This window comes from Acomys minous, assembly GCF_964271855.1.
Source record: "Acomys minous genome assembly, chromosome: 17".
Lineage (NCBI taxonomy): Eukaryota > Metazoa > Chordata > Mammalia > Rodentia > Muridae > Acomys > Acomys minous.
Window position 1 is genome coordinate 60,341,220 of NC_140500.1, and position 20,500 is coordinate 60,361,719.

At 50.0% G+C, this 20,500-nt stretch overlaps 1 protein-coding gene across 10 annotated transcripts in view; it reads left to right on the forward strand.

Moving 5' to 3' along the window:
• The window catches only part of TET3 (tet methylcytosine dioxygenase 3), a 100,896-nt gene that overhangs the window by 40,420 nt on the left and 39,976 nt on the right, over positions 1 to 20,500 (forward strand). For all 10 annotated transcript variants that reach the window (XM_084765269.1, XM_084765268.1, XM_084765273.1 and 7 more), the window contains one exon: positions 12,723 to 14,871. In XM_084765269.1, coding sequence (XP_084621395.1) covers positions 12,768 to 14,871 — 2,104 coding nt within the window. In that variant the 5' untranslated portion in view covers positions 12,723 to 12,767. The remainder of the gene's footprint in view (positions 1 to 12,722; positions 14,872 to 20,500) is intronic.

Genomic DNA, 20,500 nt, shown 5'->3' on the forward strand with positions numbered 1-20,500 from the left:
GGCCAGGCTGATCTATAGAGTGAGTTCCAGGACAGCCAGGGCTACACAGGAAACCCCTGTCTTGATATTACCACCTTGCCCCTCAAAAAAGGAAAAATTGCAAATCTTTAAAACTAAGTTCCTGGGCTCAGCATTACTGTGGGGAAGGGTCCTTCTTACGCCAGTTACTCATTTAGTTACATATCTGGTCATCAGTCTTTTACTATTTGAAACAAAAGTAAAGATTCCAGTAGTGAGAGGCACCCTGGCAGAGGAGCCTGTTGCGTGTGCGTACGTGTGTGTGTGTGTGTGTGTGTGTGTGTGTGTGTTTTGGGATAGGATTCCCACTGACTTGGAGCGATGGCTGTGTAGCGTAGGATGGCTGGCTAGGGAACCCCCATCTTCACTTCCTAGTACCCCAAGCCCAGCCTTTTATGTGGGTTCTGGGGAATCTGAGGTGCCATGTAAGCACTGGACCAACTGATCTGTGTGTCTCCAGCCCTTCACTACCCCCATGAGCAGATTATGGCTCCACCTTACTCTTTGAGAAAGGAGTACACAGGGAAGCAAGCTGTTTGAGGGAGAAGATGGGATCTGTTAGTAATGTTGAGACCCTTCTGTAACTGTGGGAGTTTTCTCCCGAAGAATTATAGCTGGGTAGCAGGGAGGCTGCAGGCATCCACAGTGCTGCCGTAGGTGTTGGATTTGACTTTATACCACTCGCCAATTTTGTGCTTGGTTGGTTTGTGCCTCTCTTGGCTTGCTGCCAAAATGGATGTGGAGTCGGAAGCATTGGAAGTTGGTTACATTTAAGCCAGAACTGCTACGTCATGTAGTTTGTACTTCCACTCAAAAACTGTTAGCTACTTGCTTTTCCTCCTCAGTCCTGGTCCTCTGACACACCCGAATACTCTGGATTTTGAGGGGTTTGGGATTCCTTCAGGAAGTAGTCATGGGGCCATTCACCAAGGCTAGCTCTGTCGGGGGACTGTGATGGTAGCAATGCTTACTTGCTGGTTTCCTGAGCCTTTTAAGAAGGCTTTTTGAGGCAGGAGGTGGCAGAGAGACTGACTGTGAGCAGTGCTAGGCGGGGCCTGACTGAGCCATGGGCATCCGAGTCTAAGGATGTTCACTGTGGGGCTGGCACGATCGATGGCCCTGTGGCAGGAGTGCAGGCTGTATTTTTGCCCAGCAGGGCTGCCCACGAGTCTGCTATGCCTGGGAGCCACCCTGGTGGCTTGACCTGGTTTTGGTGTGCCGGAGACTTTGCCTTCTGCGAGTCCTTTGATGTGGTCAGCTCAGTTGCCTCCATACTAGCTGGAGGCTGTGGTCCAGGGGCTGGTGGGACCCCACAGTCCAGGACTCTGCGCTGAGCAGCTGCTCTGCCAGGGCCTGCAAATTGCTGTTTGAAGTTGGCAGCCATGGTATGCCATGGGTGAGGATTTTAGATACCTCCCAGGGCACTCTTCAGCTCCCAGACATGCTTTTTTTTTTTTTTTTTAAACTGGACTTGTGCATGAGAGACCAGTTTGTAGCTAACAACAGAAAGTGCACAAAAAGGGCCCACAAGTACTGGGCCTGGGGGTCTCTGTTTGTAGGCCTGTGCTTGTTTCTATGCTGTTGGAAATCTTATTTTTTAAATATAATTTTTAAAAAGATTTATTGATTTATTTATTAAGTATATAGTGTTCTGCCTGCATGTACACCTGCAGGCCAGAAGAAGTCATTAGATCACATTATAGATAGTTGTGAGCCACCATGTGGTTGCTGGGATTTGAACTCAGGACCTCTGGAAGAACAGTCAGTGCTCTTAACCTCTGAGCCATCTCTCCAGCCCCTGGGAATCTATTTTTAAGCCTTTCTCCACTTAAAAAAAAAAAAATCCAAGGCTACATCGAGAGACCCTGTCTCGGGAAAAAAAAATCAAGTATGATAACCCGTGAACAGAACATTTCTTGCATGCTTGCTCTGACACGCATGTACAGACATCATACATACACGGTGATGAATAATTGTGAAGAGAAAGCATAGTACTGCACAGTGTCTGCCGCCAGGAGCCGAGCGCTGTCCATGTGTGTGTCCCTGCAGCGGCAGAGCTGGTTTGCTGTGGATTGTTAAAGGGATGGAATTGTTAAGTCAGGCAGTGTTTGAATCACGCCCTGCCCCCCAGCACTTCCTCATCAGGAAAACATTCCCCTGAGGATGGGGTGTGCAGCTCAGATGGTAGAGTGCTTGCCCAGGAAGGATGCTTGGGCTCCATCTCCAGCATAAAACTGGATGTGGTAGCACATGCTCATAATTGAAGCAGTCACAGTGTGGAGACAGGAGGATCAGAAGTTCAAGGCCAGCCTCCCTCCACAGAAAGTCTGAGGCCAGTTTGGTCTACCCGAGACCCTGCCCTTTTCAGGGGCATTCTGAAGTGTCTTTTTTTTTTTTTTTACCCACTGAACATATTTTCTGTGTTTTTGTATTTTATATTTTCCTATTATCACTTTAAACATACCAGCAAATGAACTGCCATCTTGTAATTTTTCTGATGTTGTTATGTGCACATCATGATGTATCACAGATAAAGCCTGACAAATAAGTGCTGTTCACATGCGTGCTTTCTTCTAATCCATCCCTGTCTCTGTCTCAGGGACCCAACCATTGCTTGGTATTCACTGCTTATCTTTCCTTCATTGGAGTTTTCATTATACGTTGTGCTCCCTTACATTTAATTTTGCTTGTTTAGTACAAATATCTTAAGTCTTTAGAAGGAATATATACATACACATATATGTGCTCCTTTGAAGGTCAGTCTTTGTGTTTTGTTATGTAAATCAGGCTGGCCTTGGACTCACAGAGAGAGATCCACCTGCCTCTGCCTCCAGAGTGCTGGGATTAAAAGTGAGCACCACCATCTCTGCATAAAGCCAGTTTAAAAAAAAAAAGTTTATTTATTATGTATACAGTGCTCTACCTCCATGTACAGCTGCAGACCAGAAGAGGGACCAGATCTCATTATAGGTGGTTGCTGGGACTTGAACTCAGGACCTCTGGAATTGAATTTAGGCCTGGAAGAGCAGTCATTGCTCTTAACCTCTGAGCCATCTCTCCAGGCCAGGCCAGCTCTTTTAAATTCATGCATATTCAGTTTCTTTGTGTGGGCACACGGGCGTGAGGATGCGGGAGAATAGCTCGCCTGAATCTGATCTCTCCTACAGTGTGTGTTCCAGGCGTGGAGCTTGGGTTGTCGGGCTTGGAGGCAAGTGCCTTTATTCACTGCACCATCTCCTCCCTCCCCACTTTTCTAACTCATTATAGTTTGTGAGAGCCTTTCCCATCCTATGGTCCATTATTCCCACTGCTGCTTAGCACTTATCTGATCTGTGATTGGTGGGCTCTTGGGGTGTCTGCACATGCTGCTGCTGCTGCTGCTGGCTAACACTGCGGTGAATCATGGGTGTGCCACCTCTTGCGTGTATATGTGGTTTCTCTGGAACTGGAACTACAGGGCCACAGGACGTGTGTGTTTGACATTAATCATAGTCCACAAATGTTTCCAGAATGATTGTCCTCTTAGCTTTTTTGTTAGTGCCTTTTCAGGAAGAGCTGCTGCTGAACCCCACAGGTGCTCAGTGTTAAAGTAACACACACCTAGCCGGGCCATGGTGGCACCTTTAATCCCAACACCCAGGCAGGCAGATCAGATAGTTCAAGGCCAGCCTGGTCTACATAGCAAGTTCCAAGACAGCCAGGACTACATAGAAACCCTGTCTCAGAAAACAAAACAACAACAAAAAAAGTCCCACATCATTTTGTGGCCCTTGCTGTATGCATGCGTGTGCTCTGTGGACACAGGTCGTGTGTGTCTTTAATGCTCAGGTACTATTACCCTCCTCATTTTACAAATTGAGGAAACAGAAGAACAGAGATTGCATAAAATGTGGCATCTAGTAAGTGGCAACGACAGAAGTCTCACTGTGTTATTTTATTTTGTTTGAGACAGTCTTGCTGTGTAGCCCAGGCTGGCCTCAAACTTCAGACCTTCCTGCCCCAGCCTCCTGAGTGCTGGGATTACAGGCATGCGCCACCACACCTGGCATCACTCTGCTTTTACTATGTTTTATTCTAATTTTTAACTATGTGTTTGGTTTTCCCTTGCATGTACCACATGCATGCCTGGTGCCTGAGGTGGCCAGAAGAGGATAACAGACCCCTTGGAACTGGAGTTAGACAGTTTTAAGCTGCCACGAGTGTGCTGGGCCTAGAACCTGGGCCATGTACAAGAGCAGCCTGGCTCTTAACCTCTGAGTCATCTCTCCAGCTGCTGTGCTCTGTCTCTCTCTACCTCCCCGTCCCCGGTATGTGTGTGTGTGTGTGTTTAGTGGGGTACTTTTCCTACCCTCCACCCCACCCCACCCTCATAAAGACATATAGAGCACTTTGTAAACCACTCCTGTGTTTTTGGAACAGTCAGGCTGTTTCTAGTTTTTTTCTGTTATAATGCTTCAGGGGAAACAATCTTGGCATTTGTAGCATTTTAATTTCTTCTATTCCCTTATTGTTTTTGTTTTTTTTTTAAACATTTATTAAAGTGAGAATCAGCACTTGGTGAATAAAAATGGCTGCACTGTGTGATCAGGAAGTGGCACTTGTCTGTGCTCAGTGTCTTTATGTCCAATGCCTATGGACTATGGGAGGAATAAGCGTGGGGTGCTGAGCGCCATGCCCTGCCTGCCCTGAGGGTGTCCTAGCAGTTAGTTCTACAGGTTTGTTTTCACCTTCAGCCTCTTTGCTGCCACATGAGTTGCTGTTAGGTCAGAGGGCATGAACTCTCATAGTCCGGTACTCTTGCCAAATGGAGCAGAGGTTACCTGTCCCAGACGAGGCAAGTTTCAGCATTTTCTTGAGCTTCGCTCGGTCACTAAAAGACCTGTGCATCGGTCAATTCTGAATTACAAAAATCAGGAGGTTTTTAAATGCTGCATTGATAACATGAATAGGAACCGTGAGACTCACTTCTAACCCCTCCCTAACAAGAAGTAGCTCTGCCGTCCTGTGATGGGTCAAAAGTTAGACATGCCTTCTCAGGGTTACAGTCTACATAGGGGGTACATCCCTGGGGCTTACTAGCCTGTGTGCACACATGAGCACACATACTCTCCTGCCAAAGTGGGCAGCTGTATGTGTCCTCTGCCAGGGCCCCCTAAAAGTCTCTCCATTACACATCAGCTTTGTCAGCAAAGCTCAGGAGGGGGAGGACCCTCTGAAGAGATGAATAATTGATTCAGCTCTAGATAGACTGCCATAAGCAGGATCCCTGCACTCTTTTCACTTGGGAAGGAGGGGAGGATTCTTGCCTCCTGGAGATGCCTGAACTAAGCTGAGGGGGAGAGGGTAGGGCTGCAAACCCTCCAACAGCAGGCTTGGGCTTGGCTGGGGTGGAAAGATCTGGGTGGGGAGGCAGCCTCTATTGCCTCAAATTCTGGGAGAATTCACCCATGGAGAGACGGGCGCTTGCTCTTCCTGGCTGCCAGCACTTTGGACGGGTTTCTGCTAACGTGGTGTGTAGCTGACAAGCAGCAGTCCAGCCCCGCGTCTTGGTCCTCTTCTAACTCCGCCTCCTGCCAAGGCTGACAGGGATGGACAGCACTCCTCTCTCCCAGCCCTGCTCTTCCCTAAGCCCTTCCCTTTGCTTTCTTGTCAGTGGAGTGCCGCAGAGCTGGTATGTGCTTACTGAGAATCTGGAGAAACTTAGGAAGCTAGGACTGGGTCTGAAGCCCCCCCTTGGCATTGACTGACTTCTCTGGAGAGTAGAGAATCCAGCCTTGCCCCGCCTTGCCCAACACCAGGGCTTCTGGACTCCCTCAGGTAGGGAGGGCAGGCGGCTGCTGTCGAACCCCTGAAGCTGTCTGGGGGACAGTGGTGGAGACTAGGGAGCCCCAGATAGGATGAGGATGAGGCAGCAAGAAGAACATAAGTAAAAGAGGCAGGATGTGAATGGCATCCCAGCAGAGGCCCCTGTGTCCCTGGAGGGAGATGAGAGTGGGGCGAAGGTGAGCTCCAAGCTTCTGGCGCACACAGCTCCTCAGATGGAGACAAAGCTTAGGGCACGTCTATGCCTCACTGAAGGTTACTGCTGCTCCCGACAAAGGGGAAACACCCTAACCTGGGCAAGACCTAAAAGGGGAACTGGAGAGTTGTTGGCGTTGTGGGTCAAAGAAGAGACCCAACAGGAATAGGAGGGCCCCAGGAGAGTTGGGGGGGGGTTTGTACTCAGAAAGGGAAGCAAGGAGGGGGGGCTTTGACACTCCCATTGTAGTGGAGAGATCATTAACTATGCATGGAGCCTCAGAGGGTGGCCCAAAGCTTGGGTAGGATAAGACGGATGGCAACCAGCCAGTCAGCACCGCAGGAGGCAGAGGCACAGGTTCCAGAAGTGTGCCAGGAGCCTCATCCCTTAGCAGCTCAGGGCCCAGTTGGCTATGCGTCCCAACAGAATGAGGCTACGCATCTGTCATACTCAGCTCTGGCACGGACCGGTCAAGGGAGACTTCACCCAGCAGAAGTGTTTCCTTCCTTGTCTCTTAATGTTTTACTCCTGTGACATGTTGCATACATGTGCTGGTTCAGGCCTCATGCCACAGGTCTGGAGAGTGATGGTAGCATCTGCCTGGCCTTTGGGTCACAGCCCTTAGGACTTGCAGTGACTCCTGAAATTTCCCTCCTGGAAGTAAGTCTACTCTCTGCTTTGTCCTCGCTGCTGCCCCCATACCTGCTGCTTTCCATCTTGGATCCGGTGTGCCGTTGGGCCTTATACGTGACATGAGTCTGTCTGACTGTTGATTCCGGTCAGGAAGTCTGAGGAAGGCACGGGCTGCAGGGCCCTCCGAAGCTGCTGCCCTGCTTTATGCCTGTCATCCTTTCACTTGGGTGCGCACTGCTGTCTCCTGTGTATAGTTCGCATAGACATGGTGTAAGTGCAGGGCTGTATTTACTGTTTGATTTTTCTCTCTCTAGCCTCTTGACCTTTTGGCATCTGGTCCAGTCTGTTTGCCCTTCTGGCAGGTGGCACAGCTGCTCAATCTATGAATAGTTTCCCCCTCCTGTATTCAACATCTGTGTCTTCTCTGAGAGCAGCCCTGCTGTTGCTCGTGGTCAGGGTCTGCCCCAGGTGTGTCCGGGTTCCTGGTCTCTTATTAAAGGAGTTGAAGCAAAGGCACAGTCAGACTGCAGAAGGAGCAAGGGAGCTTTATTCAAAGGAAAATGACAGAACAGGCCGGATGCACTGGCAAGAGTGACGCGTGTGAGTGAAGATGGTGAGGGGTCCCGATTACTATTGCGACTTCCCTTCGAGAGAAAAGGGGGGTGATGGGGGGGGCGCTAAAGAGATGGCTGCTCTTCAGAGGTCCTGAGTTTAATTCTCAGCAACCACATGGTGGCTCACAGCTGTCTTTAATGAGATCTAGTGCCCTCTTCTGGGGTGTAGGCCTACATTCAGGCAGAACACTGTATATATAATAAAGAATATATTTTAAGAGAGAGAAACAGACAGACACACACACACACACAATCAGATGTACAGACAGACAGACAGACAAGGGAGGGGTTTTGGGCACTCGGGGCATATTTTGAGCAGTTGTGTTTTGACTGACAACTTTCAAGTTACATAACCACTTCTCTAGCTTGTATGTCCTTTCCCATAACACATCTGATTTTAATCCTATACATGTCCAGTTAGGCATGAAATGGCAAGTTAGGAAATTCTCCCTAAAAGTTCATTCTGAAGACAGCTTGCCTTATTACTGCCTGAGCTCCAAACCAGTTCAGGCCAGACCCAACTCAAGTATGACTGAATAGGATCTAAGGTTGACAGCCATTAAGGCAATTAGAAACTTAGTCTATTCAGAGAGGGGTGTGTAGGCAGCTCAGTGCATACAGGGGTCCTTTGTTGTTGTTGCATTCCTAAGTTTGGAGAGGTGTGCGTGCATAGTACGTGCAAATAAGAGCAGCGTGTCGGGCTGTTAAGTACGTTGTAAAAAGAGGGGAGTGAGTGTACATAGCCCAAACCGAGTGGAGTTCCAGATTGCTGAGCTACACTACACTCCTTGCTTGACTTTCTCACTGTGAGGGACCTCCGGATCCCACCCCATTAGTTGACTCACCATAGTTGAATATGGCTGGGCTGTGGTGACAGGCACTTACAAGCCAGCACTCTCTGTAGCTGGCCTCATCAGAGTTGTGGCAGACATGAAACTTGAACGTCTTCTGATGGAGCTGTAGATCAAAAGCCTACAAGGGGGCTTCACAGGTAGCCCAGGTAAACGAAGTGACAGCTGATCCAGATGTGAACGGGTGCTCAGTCCCTGACCCCTGGCCTTGGTTTCAGCAGTCTGTGCTGGTGCTGAGGAGACAGATCTATTCTGTGTACGTGGTAGCTCCTCTCCGCTGCAGGCAGATTTGCCAGGTAGACTTGTAGACCCTTCAAGGAAATCGAGGCTTTGTGTATACTTTGGTTGTGAAACAAACAACAACCACTAACTGTTGGTCAGGCCAGCTAGGCAGACCTGTGGCAGTTGTGGCTCTGACCTGTGCATCATGGCATCCCCTGCTTCATTAGTCACATGACACAAAACATTAAGATAGTTGGTTGACAGTCTCCTGCGGAACCTGACTCCTTATGGGCCCTCTACCCATTCAAGAGTGCACCAGCCTTCAAACCCAAGACTGCATGTCGGGGACCATGCCTGCCTTCGGTGCTCATGGGCAACTTCTGCTGACGAGTTTGCTCCAGGCTCACTGGCAGGTACTGAGAAAATATATCAATGGAGTTCCTTAGCCAGGAAACAGGAATTCAGGGTTTTCTTATCTCGCCCACGTGTGCTGGCTTTCCTGTCTTCCCCTCCATGCCTGTGTCTACCTTTCCCTTTATTCTCTTTTTGGTCTGAAAAGCATTTTTCCTTCTCAGGGAACTGAGTGGCACACTGCCAGCCTTAGTTCTTTCTTATTCACACACCAAAAATAGCTTTTAAAATCCCTTTTCGTTGCCTTGACCATTTTGGGGAAGCCTCAGCTCCTGCAGCGTTAGTCTTCCTGACATTGTTTTCGTGAATCTTGCTACTCTCGGATGTTACCTCTGCCTGTCCCTTTACACACAAACACTTAAAGTTGTGTTGCTGCAGGTCTATAAGCCACACTTGTGTAAGCCACACTTGTGTAAGCCACACTTGTGTAAGCCACACTTGTGTAAGCCACACTTGTGTAAGCCATACTTGTGTAAGCCACACTTGTGTAAGCCACACTTGTGTAAGCTTCTAAAGTGAGCAGTGGGCCAGGTATAAGATACATTCCTAGATGTCTAAAAGTTTTCCAGCAGATACTGCGTGGCCAGTGGGGGACAGGAGATTCCTTGTCCTGGGAGTGTTTCTGCTGTACCAGCTGTGGGTCGGCATGGGAGTCCTTGGGTTTCAAACATTGCCTTGCATTAACCGCTACCACTGCGGGAAGCAGCTGCTTAGGCTTGTCAGAGTGGCGATGCGTGATAACCATCTGCGAAGCCACAGGACGCAGAGCCTTGGAGATGGAGGCACAGCTAACTCTTCAAACTGGGTCTGAATAGAAGTGATGCTCTAAGAATAAACCACAGTGACCAATAAACCACAGGCCAGAAAGCGAGGGCCACATGCTCAGAGCTGAGACATTGGAGAAGCACGTGGGCCCTTTGTCGCCTGAACAGGGACAGTGATGAGGAGGTGGGATCTGCAGGCTGAGGTGTCGTTGCAACAGACCTGATTCCTAGTGGCCGCCACCCCTCTGGAGCCTATGATGGCTGTGCCTAACTGACATTCTGGGAGCTGGTGTTATCGTAGCCACCGTAAAATATTTTGTGTGCTACCCAAACATCTGGTTTATTTTTTAGTGTTCTATTTTGACAGGTTTTTTTTTTTTTTTAAAGACAGAATTTCTCTGTATAACAGAGCCCTTGCTGTCCTGGACTCTTTGTAGACCAGGCTGGCCTTGAACTCAGAGATCCACCTGCCTCTGCCTCCCAAGTGCTGGGATTAAAGGCGTGCACCACCAACTCCCAGCCTGACAGAATTTAAAACTTTTCCCATGTTATAAGATCATACCTGGAACCAGAATATTTACATTCTCATCTGCTTTAGCATTTTCTCTGTATGTATATTTTTATATATGCATATAAATGTTTTATTACTACCTGCGATTAAATTAGAAATACACCGTGTCCCTTTACTGCTAAATACTTAGATGTGTTTGTCATACTAACAAGGGCATTCACTATTTAAAAAAAAAAGATTCTGTAGTTTTAATTATTACCTTTTGGAGGGGCAAAGCTGAGGCTTGAACCTAGAGCCTCTCACATGCTAGGCATGTGACCTACCACTGAGCTGCATCCCCAGAAGCGTTTTCTTACCTGCTTCTATAATGATGCAAGTGTAGATTAGGATGGACAAAGTGTAATCCTGCTGGTGTTGCTACTCAGATTGCATCAGTAGGGCAGCTGCTGTTCTCCCTCATTTGAGATCTGACCTATAAGCACGTGCTTTGTTTAGGTAAATTGGAAGAGGTTCTCCCTTGATTATAGGCTTTGGGAGGACACTTGGCATATTATGTAGAATGCTGCAGTTTTGTTTACCTGGTAATTTCCTCACGAATAGATTCAGATCCTACATTTTGGCAGAAGTTCTCTGAGTTGTGAGTCCTGTGTTGGTGTTGCCATATTGTAATAAGTGTAATGGGTAGCTTTGATTGGATTGAGAAATACCTTGGACATTAAGGCACATCTTAGGGTGGGTCTCCCAGGGCTTTTCTAGAGAGGATTACCTGAAGGGATAAAGGTCCACTCTGAATGTGGGGGCACCAGTGCACGGATTGTGATTCTATACCGAATAAAAAGAAAAAGCCAGCTAAGCATCAGCCTTTCCTTCTGCGTGTGTCTGCTCTGTGCTGTGAGCAAGAGTCGTCACAGCCTTACTGCCACAGCTGTGTGAGTTCCTGCTACCAAACAGAACCTGCAGTAGTGAGAGGTTGTACTCTCTCAGACCGGGAGCCAAAACAAACATCCATTCCCTTAAATTGCTTCTTGTCAGTTATTTGGTAACTAATGTCGACCATTTGGTTAAGGTGGTGTCTTTACTAAAATCCTCCCATGTGTCAGCTTTCCATTGCTGGGGGTGGGGGAGGGGCAGTAGAAAAAAATCTTTTTGTAAGTTGTTTAATGGTCTCAGAGGATTCAATCACTGGCCGCTTGGCTTCATCACTGCGTCTGAGGCAGGACATCATGGTGGGCAACAAGTGGCAGAGCAAAGGGCTCACCTCATGGAGCCAGGAAACAACGAACGGAGCAGGGGTACCATGAAGGCCTTTGGTCCACTCCCAAGTTCCACAGCTCCCGGGCAGTGCTACCTACCTACTGCAGGTGGAGCTTTGAAGGCCCCTGCCTCTGGGGGTGCCACAGAGCTGGATATTGGACCGTGCAGCAGCTGCTGTGACCTGAGGTTTTCAGTAGCTGTCAGTCCTGCACCTCACCAGGTTCCCGCTGCCTGTGACTGAGAATCTGTCAATCCTTCTGAGGTTTTTCTGGCCTTCGGTGGAAAGGAAAGATTTTCCAAGGGATGAATCTTGCAGATTTATGTCATGTCTTTCTTTGTATTTGCTTTTACCTTTCTGGACTTGGTCCTTTCAGCCCTGCTTCAAGCACATCAGGCTTTTGTGGGCATTGAGTATATATATATATATTTCCTGGGTGAGAAGTTTGAATCTTTCCAAACAGGAACTCAAATGCCATGAGCCCAACTGGCCCTGCATGGAGTGGGGCTAATCTCCTTCATATGGGATGGGGCTCAGGGTTGGTCATCAGTATTTCCCTCAGCCCTAGGGCTGTGTGTGGGATGTGAGCTAGTTCTCCTACCTTGAGAGCATTTAACTGGGAGAGAAGGGAATGTGGGTCGTCTCCCCAGTAGGAAGCGGTGGCTGATCCTTGCCCAGGCCAAGTGGGAAAGCTTCCCAGCTTTCTGTTTACAACACACTGTTCCATGTTGGGGTTGGTTAGCTTTCTTTCCCTCCTGACACAAAAATAGAGTAGGCAGGACCTTGGGATACCTTTGGTTATTGGAAGTTTAAGGGTATTCATTTTGGGTATTCATTTTTTTAAAATATATTTTATTAATTTATTCATATGACATCTAAATTGTTATCCCATCCCTTGTATCCTCCCTCCCTCCCATTTTCCCCTTACTCCCCTCCCCATGACTGTGACTGAGGAGGACCTCCTCCCCCTGTTGTATTTGCTCATAGGGTAGTGTTCATGGTTTTTGTAACTGGTCTGAGCTCTCACTGGGCCCAGTGACGCTGAGAACTTCACGTAGAACCTCTCTGTGTGTTTGCATGTATGCACATGTGTGTATATGGAGGTCAGAGGACGGCCTTGGGCATCATAGCTCAGGAGTGACCCCTCCTGACCCCTCCCCTCCCACATGGTCTTTTCATTGGTCCAGCACTAATAGGCCAGAGCAAACCCTGGGGGTCGACCTGGCTCCCCTTCCCCAGCTCTCTGAGCTAGAGAGTGGAGACGCATGAAGATAGACTGAGGCTCAGCAAGTGCCAGGGAGAGAATTTGCAAGAAAAGAGGGGTGTGGTGGCCGTATGCCTGGGCAGTATGAAGCACGGTGATACTTTACAAATAGTGTGGTTTATGCTTTTCCTTTTTTCCCCTCCCCTCTGTTCTCTCTCTCCAGACAGGTTCAGAGTTCAGCCCAGTTGATGGACCTATTCCAGGTCAGATGGACTCAGGGCCAGTGTACCATGGAGATTCAAGGCAGCTAAGCACCTCAGGGGCGCCGGTCAATGGTGCTAGAGAGCCCGCCGGACCCACTCTGCTGGGAGCTGCGGGTCCTTGGCGGGTAGACCAGAAGCCCAGCTGGGGCGCTGCCTCAGGCCCTGCTCACACCGCCCGCCTGGAAGATGCCCACGATCTGGTGGCCTTTTCGGCTGTGGCCGAAGCTGTGTCCTCTTATGGGGCCCTTAGTACCCGGCTCTATGAAACCTTCAATCGTGAGATGAGTCGTGAGGCTGGGAACAACGGCAGGGGCACCCGGCCCGAGAGCTGCTCGGAGGGCAGCGAAGACCTTGACACGCTTCAGACGGCCCTGGCCCTTGCGAGGCATGGCATGAAACCACCCAATTGCAATTGCGATGGCCCGGAGTGCCCTGACTACCTCGAGTGGCTGGAGGGAAAGATCAAGTCTGTGGCCATGGAGGGAGGGCAGGAGCGGCCCAGGCTCCCAGGCACTCTGCCTCCCGGTGAGGCTGGCCTCCCAGCCCCAAGCACCAGACCACTCCTTAGCTCTGAGGTCCCCCAGGGACCTCCCCTGGAGGGCCTGCCTCTGTCCCAGAGTGCCCTGAGCATTGCCAAGGAAAAAAACATCAGCCTGCAGACAGCCATCGCCATCGAGGCCCTCACGCAGCTCTCCTCCGCCCTCCCTCAGCCTTCTCATTCCACCTCCCAGGCTTCTTGTCCGCTCCCTGAGGCCTTGTCCCCTTCTGCCCCTTTCAGGTCTCCCCAGTCCTACCTCCGGGCCCCCTCATGGCCTGTGGTTCCCCCAGAGGAACATCCATCCTTTGTTCCTGATAGCCCAGCCTACCCTCCAGCAACCCCAAGAACTGAGTTTCCAGAAGCATGGGGTACCGATACCCCTCCAGCCACACCCCGGAACTCCTGGCCTGTGCCCCGCCCAAGCCCTGACCCTATGGCTGAACTGGAGCAGCTATTGGGCAGCGCCAGTGACTACATCCAGTCAGTATTCAAGCGGCCCGAGGCCCTGCCCACCAAGCCCAAGGTCAAAGTTGAGCCCCCTTCCTCCTCCCCAGCCCCAGCACCATCCCCTGTTTCCCAGAGGGAGGCTCCCCTGTCATCAGCAGAGCCCGACACCCACCAGAAGGCCCAGACGGCACTGCAGCAACACCTTCATCACAAGCGCAACCTATTCTTGGAACAGGCCCATGAAGCCGCCTTCCCTGCTCCCACAGAGCCACAGGCTCCTGGCTGGTGGGCCCCGCCAGGCTCACCTGCCCCACGGCCTCCCGACAAACCACCCAAGGAGAAGAAGAAGAAGCCTTCTACCCCAGGTCCCGTGGGAGCGGAGAAAACCACCCCTGGGATCAAGACCAGTGTCCGAAAGCCCATTCAGATCAAGAAGTCCAGGCCCCGGGACATGCAGCCTCTCTTCCTGCCTCTTAGGCAGATTATTCTGGAAGGGCTAAAATCCCAATGCTCAGAAGGACAGGCACCTCCACCTGCCCAATTCCCCACCCCGCCTCCTGCCTCCCAGGGTGCTGCCTCCCAGAGCTCTGCCGCCCCTTTACCCCCAGAACCTTCTCTTGCGCTATTTGCACCTTGTCCCTCCGGGGACAGCCTGCTGCCCCCTACTCAGGAAATGAGGTCCCCCAGCCCTATAGCAGCCCTGCAGCCGGGCTCTACCGGCGGCCCCCTTCCCCCTGCTGATGACAAGCTGGAGGAGCTCATCCGGCAATTTGAGGCTGAATTTGGGGATAGCTTTGGGCTCCCCGGCCCTCCTTCGGTGCCCATTCAAGACCCTGAAAACCAGCCGACCTGTCTCCCAGCTCCAGAGAGCCCTTTCGCCTCCCACTCCCCCAAGAAGATCAAGATTGAGTCTTCAGGGGCCGTGACTGTCCTCTCAACCACCTGCTTTCAATCAGAGGAGGGAGGGCAGGAGGCCACACCCACCAAGGCTGAGAACCCACTCACACCCACTCTCAGTGGCTTCTTGGAGTCACCACTTAAGTACCTAGACACACCTACCAAGAGTCTGCTGGACACACCTGCCAAGAAGGCACAGGCTGAATTTCCCACCTGCGATTGTGTTGGTAAGTCCGCCTGAGTGCCAGGGAAGAATGGAGAGCAGCCTGGTGGGCTTGGGTTTTCGTCTAGCGGATGGTTTACTGAGTGCCTACCGCTGTGCCGCATCCTGGGAAACGAGCTGACAGGCACGTGGAAAGACGCCTAAAGGAAACTGGTACCAATGTAACTGAAATAGGCTGTCTTAACTTATTTTCCCGTTGCCGTAAAAAAAAAAAAAAAAAAAAAAATACTCAGCTAAAATCAACTTAAAGGAAAATAGGTTTATCGTGGCTCCCAGTTTAAGGATGCCGTCTTTCAGGGCCGGAAAGCCAAAGAGATAAGGAGTTGGAAGCAGCTGGTCACATGGCAACCAAAACCAGGAAGCAGAGGATGGTGACGGTTTGCTGCTGCCCAGCTCCCTTTCTCTGCTAACATAATCAGAGTGTCAGCTAGGGAATCCCACGGTGGACTGGCCTTCTGTCTCAGTACAGTTAAGATTACGCCTCCCATAGGCATGTCCAGAGGCCGCCTCCTGCTCATTCTTCCTGCAGATGGTGCCTTTGCAGAGCCCTGTAGGGCACTCAGCTAGAAAGGAGGGCCATTCTAGGAGTTAGGAGTGCCTCTGGCTGAAAGTAGGATTCGTTTGGAGTCTTTTTGCCCTAGAAAGAGCAAAGTAGGATGAGGTGGCACAGTGGGCAGGGGTCAGATCAGTCAGGCCCCAGGGGGCCAGTGTCAAGAGTTGGATGTGATCCCGGGGGAAGTAGTAGGTTCCTGAGGGTTTGAAAGCAAGCGATGTCTTTGTTATACACTTGGAAACTTCTGGCTTATGGTGGAAGGGGGGACAGTCCAGACCCTAGAAGGAAAATGACATGAGCGATGTAAGAAAATGTGTGTGCCTGAGAGGGAGTAGGGGGAGCAGGAGGATGAGGGTCCTGGAAGAGGTCTTGGCCACAGCTCTTCACTGGGGACAGGCGTGGAGAGGAGTGTGCACTCTGGTTGTGTAGGCCGAGCCTGGAGTGGCTGCGCAGCTGGAGGTAACATATGCACATGTTCTGACATGGCTAGGTCTGGGCTGGGTGTGACCCTGGGCCACAGGTCAGGGGCTAAAGAGCCAGTCAGTTTGTAGGCCTTGTCCTTGGGTGCCTTAGGACTACCCCATGGATGTGATAGTCTCCGAGGATGTTTTTGCTACGGTGGCAGCCCTGGGTCTGCTCTGGCTCCCCGTGCCCCGCTGCTTAAGAAAGGCCCATGAATGGCACGTGCGCTTCAGGTATTGACAGAACAAACGCCCCCTCCCCCAATGCTCATGATGAGGACACTGACTTCTGTGACTGTGTGATACACAAAGGCTGTCATCCTGACATGGGGAAATGTGCGAACAGCAAATAAAATGACTTGTAAGGTGCGTGTAAACGCCCATTAGCTCTGCTCCTTGTTAGGTGTGGCTGTGAAGCCCCTGGTCCCCAGTGTTTGGGGGGCAGTGCGTTCAGATCACGAGCAGTCCTCCTCTTGCCCTTCTGTGTTAATCTGTCTCTTGCTTGGCCTGAATGTAGTACGTAGTGCTTAGGGCTTAGTCGGTCCTTAATAAATGTGTTACTTGCTAAAAATTCATTTTATGGTGTGAGGGTTGGTCAAGGCAGTTTTAGAATCTGAATTCCAGCTCCATCGATCATGAGCTGGGAGTGCTGGGCCCTTCTCTAGCCTTTATGTGCGCCCTAGAGGGTGATGACCCAGAGCAGGAAGCTGCTGAGAGCTGCAGTAGTGCTCAGGAAACGCTGCTCAGCTCCAGGCAGCAGAGCAAGCACTTCAGTCACCACTTCATTTAGGTCACAGTACAGTCACATGGTGTGAGGATTGTAGCTGGCTGTGCTTTGACATGAGGAAGTGAGAGTCAGGTTAAATGCTTTTCCAGGGTCATAGAAATGGTGGAATGGAGACTCGAACTTAAGCACTTGGGCTCTTAACCACCATGTCATACTCTTATTTTTCTTTTAACTTTTCGTATGTGTGTGGTACAGGGGATGCCAGAAAACAATCTGTAGCTGCCTTTCTCCTTTATTAAGTGGGATCAGGGATCAGATTCAGGTGATCAGGCTTGCACCACAGATCATTACCGCTGAGCAGTGGCTGCAGGCTCCCTAGCAGGTCATATTGGACCGAAGCTAGCTAACTGGTAAGCAAGGCCTAACTACAACACACAGCAGCAGGACGAAGCGATTTAACCTCAGCTTCCGGAGCGTCTGAGGCTCCTGTTAGGAAAAGACATTCAATATTATTTTAGAAGCATCTAGAGCCCTGTGTCCAGAATGGTCCTTTTCAGCTGCTCTGGGTAGACTCTGAATCAGGCTGACTCTGGATCGCTGTGATGTAAGGTGAGATAGAAGAACCCATGGACCGTTCCTAATACATGCTTAACAACACTTGGCTTCTCTTGCCAGAGGGCTTGGGCTTGGTTACCAGAGGTTCAAAACCATCTGTGACTCTAGTTCTGAGCCATCTGACTTCCTCTTCTGGCCTCTGCTGGCACCAGGCACACACATGGCACACACATAGATATAGACACACACACAGAGCACACACATAGATACACACACACACAGAGCACACATATGGCACACACATAGATACACACACACACACACAGAGCACACACATGGCACACACATAGATACACACACACACACACAGAGCACACACATGGCACACACATAGATACACACGCACACACAGAGCACACACATAGATACACACACACACAGAGCACACACATGGCACACACATAGATACACACACACACAGAACACACACATGGCATACACATAGATACAGACACACACACAGAGCACACACATGACACACACATAGATACAGACATACACACAGAGCATTTAAAAACAAAACAAAATATTTCCTATAACATAGTACGAGAAACTTAAAAACCAAGAGCATTACCCATATGTGAGAATTATGGAGCAAGATATGGTGACATATACCTGTAATTTCAGCCCTTGGGGGAACTGAAATGGGTGAATCATAAGTTTGGGGCCAACCTGGGCTATGTAGGAAGTTATAGGCTAGTTGATGCTGTGTAGAAAGACTCTGTCTTAAAAAAAAAATTATGGTTTTCTTGGATGTTTGGTAGGATATATCTAAGTTTGTTTTAGGAATTCTAAAATTAAAGGCAGCCATGAAATTTCAAAATAAAGTATAGACAGTGTGGAAGGCATTGGCTCTGAGGGGCGGGGGACAGGGCGTGGGTGTTGAAATATTCCTAGTATTTTGAAGTTTGCATTGGAGCGCCCTGTTTACCCTTAACCATCCTGTGACCCTTGGCAAAGATGGGCAGGGCACTGGGCTGTGCAGACTGCTGTGTCCACGCTCAGTAATGGAGAAATGCCCAGAGGAGAAAGATTAGGACAGAGAACGAATCTGAATGACGTTTTAGTGGGAAAAGCATCCTTTAAGATCTAGACATCATCTCATACATGAGAAAGCAATCTGTGTCAGCTTTTAATCGTTGCCTTAATGTATCTGAGGCGCGGCCAACAGGAAGCTGTGGGGACTAGCCCAGAGCCCAGGCAGGAGGTTAGATGTGTGGGGGTCAGGGGGCAGATTTCATAGAACTTCTGCATTCTAAGCCCATTATCACGCCTAAAGAAGTGGCTATGAGAACAGCCTCTCCTTTGCCCGGAGCACAGTGAAAGCTGAGGGGAGGGACATCCATTGTTCAGCAGATGTGGCTGGCTGCAGTGGCTACCAGGCAACACCAAGTAGAGACAGTCCTGAATGGAGAGCACGAATTTATCTTGGTTTATAATCATTTAGAGCCTATTTCCTGCAGCTTTCATTTTGTGAAAATGCGTCCCCTTCCTTTGCACTCATTTTGATGATTCTTAAAATAGTTGTAAAACAATAGAATATTTTGGATAACAGTAGAGAATCCAGTCCTAAGTTCAGAGGGCAGCAAAGACGACTTCCTGGTAGGGGTGATGTCTGAGTTTTAGAGGGCCATAGAAGGTAAACAGGGGTACAGTTGCCAAGGAAACACTAAGGAGAGGGCTGTGGGTATGGGGAAGTGAAAGGGCATGCAAACCACATGCGATGTGGGGAAGACATGGAAGACAAGTTCTGGTGTGGCTGGTGTGCTAGCTGGGGGCGGTGGGAGGGGCAGTCTCGGGGAAGGAGGGATGATACTAAAAGCAGAGAAACCAGCTTACAAGCTCAGGCAAGGAATTGTGGGTGCCTGGGCTAAGAGTGACTGCCAAAGGCCAGACATGGTGACACATGCCCTTAATCCCAACACTCGGGAGGGAGAGGCAGGTGGGTCTCTGAGTTCGAGGCCAGCCTGGTCTAATAGTGAGTTCCAGGACAGTCAGGGCTCTGTAGAGAAACCCTGTCTTTAAAAACTGACTGCTGGTTAGGAAGGAGGGGAAAGAGAAGTCCATCAGTGGCTAGGCGGTGGGAGAGGTGGAGGAGCAGCAGCTGATGTGACTCTTGAGATTCAGGTTGGGCAACTGGGTGTGTAGTGGAGGAGACCTACAGGCCGGCCGTGCAGATGTGTGGGAGGGAGCCAAGGTTGGATTCATGAACTGGAGATGATGATTTGAATTTTCAGTTGTGGTCATTGCCAGGCTGTGTAGACTAGGAGGAAGCCTTAGAACACAGATGACCAATGTTCAGCAGGGAGGGCTCGCATTTGAGGCGAAGGTCATGTGAGAAGTCGTGGCAAAGGCAGGATAAAGTCCCCCCTGGGGAGCTTTGAGCATCAGTACGGAGTGAGTCAGTGATCGGTGCTGGGGCTTCTCTGGCTGGCTGTGCTCCGTGTGCTCATCTCTGCAGTTAAAGCCTGTGTTTCTTGTTTTTTGTTTGTTTTTTCGAGACAGGATTTCTCTGTGTAGCCTTGGTTGTCCTGGACTCGGTTTGTAGACCAGGCTGGCCTCTGCCTCTCGGGTGCTGGGATTAAAGGCGTGTACCCCCTCTCCCCCTCCCACCTGTCCCCCCACCCCCCCACCCCCCCTCCCACCCCCCCACCCCCGGCGAAAGCCTGTGTTTCTTGATAACAAGATTTTCTGTTGTTGTTCTGAAGCATCTGGGCTGGCAGGTACGCTATGCGTTTTTTGGGTTAACTGGTCAACCTTATTCCATGTCTGTATTTCATCTTATCAGAGATGTGTGATCAACATAGGTGTTATCTCTTCGCTTTCCATCTTTGTAGTCAGCTAGTGGATCCATTGCCAGTAACATAGACATCAGGGTGACCTGATCATGTTTAAGAATTCCACCCAGTAGTCCTGATCCAAGAAAGGTCCTGACCATCTGCTTGCCCCCCCCCCTGCTGTGGGCTTACAACTTTCAGGAAATGTCATACCAGGGGCACTCTGAGGGAATGGATCTTATTGGCTGTGTACACAAGCTGCCCATAACATTGCATTTAAAAACGGAGGCTTTACAGAGGATTGCTAGGGAAGAGCTAGTAAGTGCAGGTAAAGCCCGATGTGGTCTGGCATTGGTTGTATGTGGTTTCTGTGTACCAGTGTCACGAAAGCCATGATCACCGTTCCCATGTGCATTCTGCTTTTAGCTTTCCCCACTGGGAGAGTGGAGGCCCTCGTGCCTATTACAGTTTTGTTTATGTGTGTGTGAGTGTGCCCATGT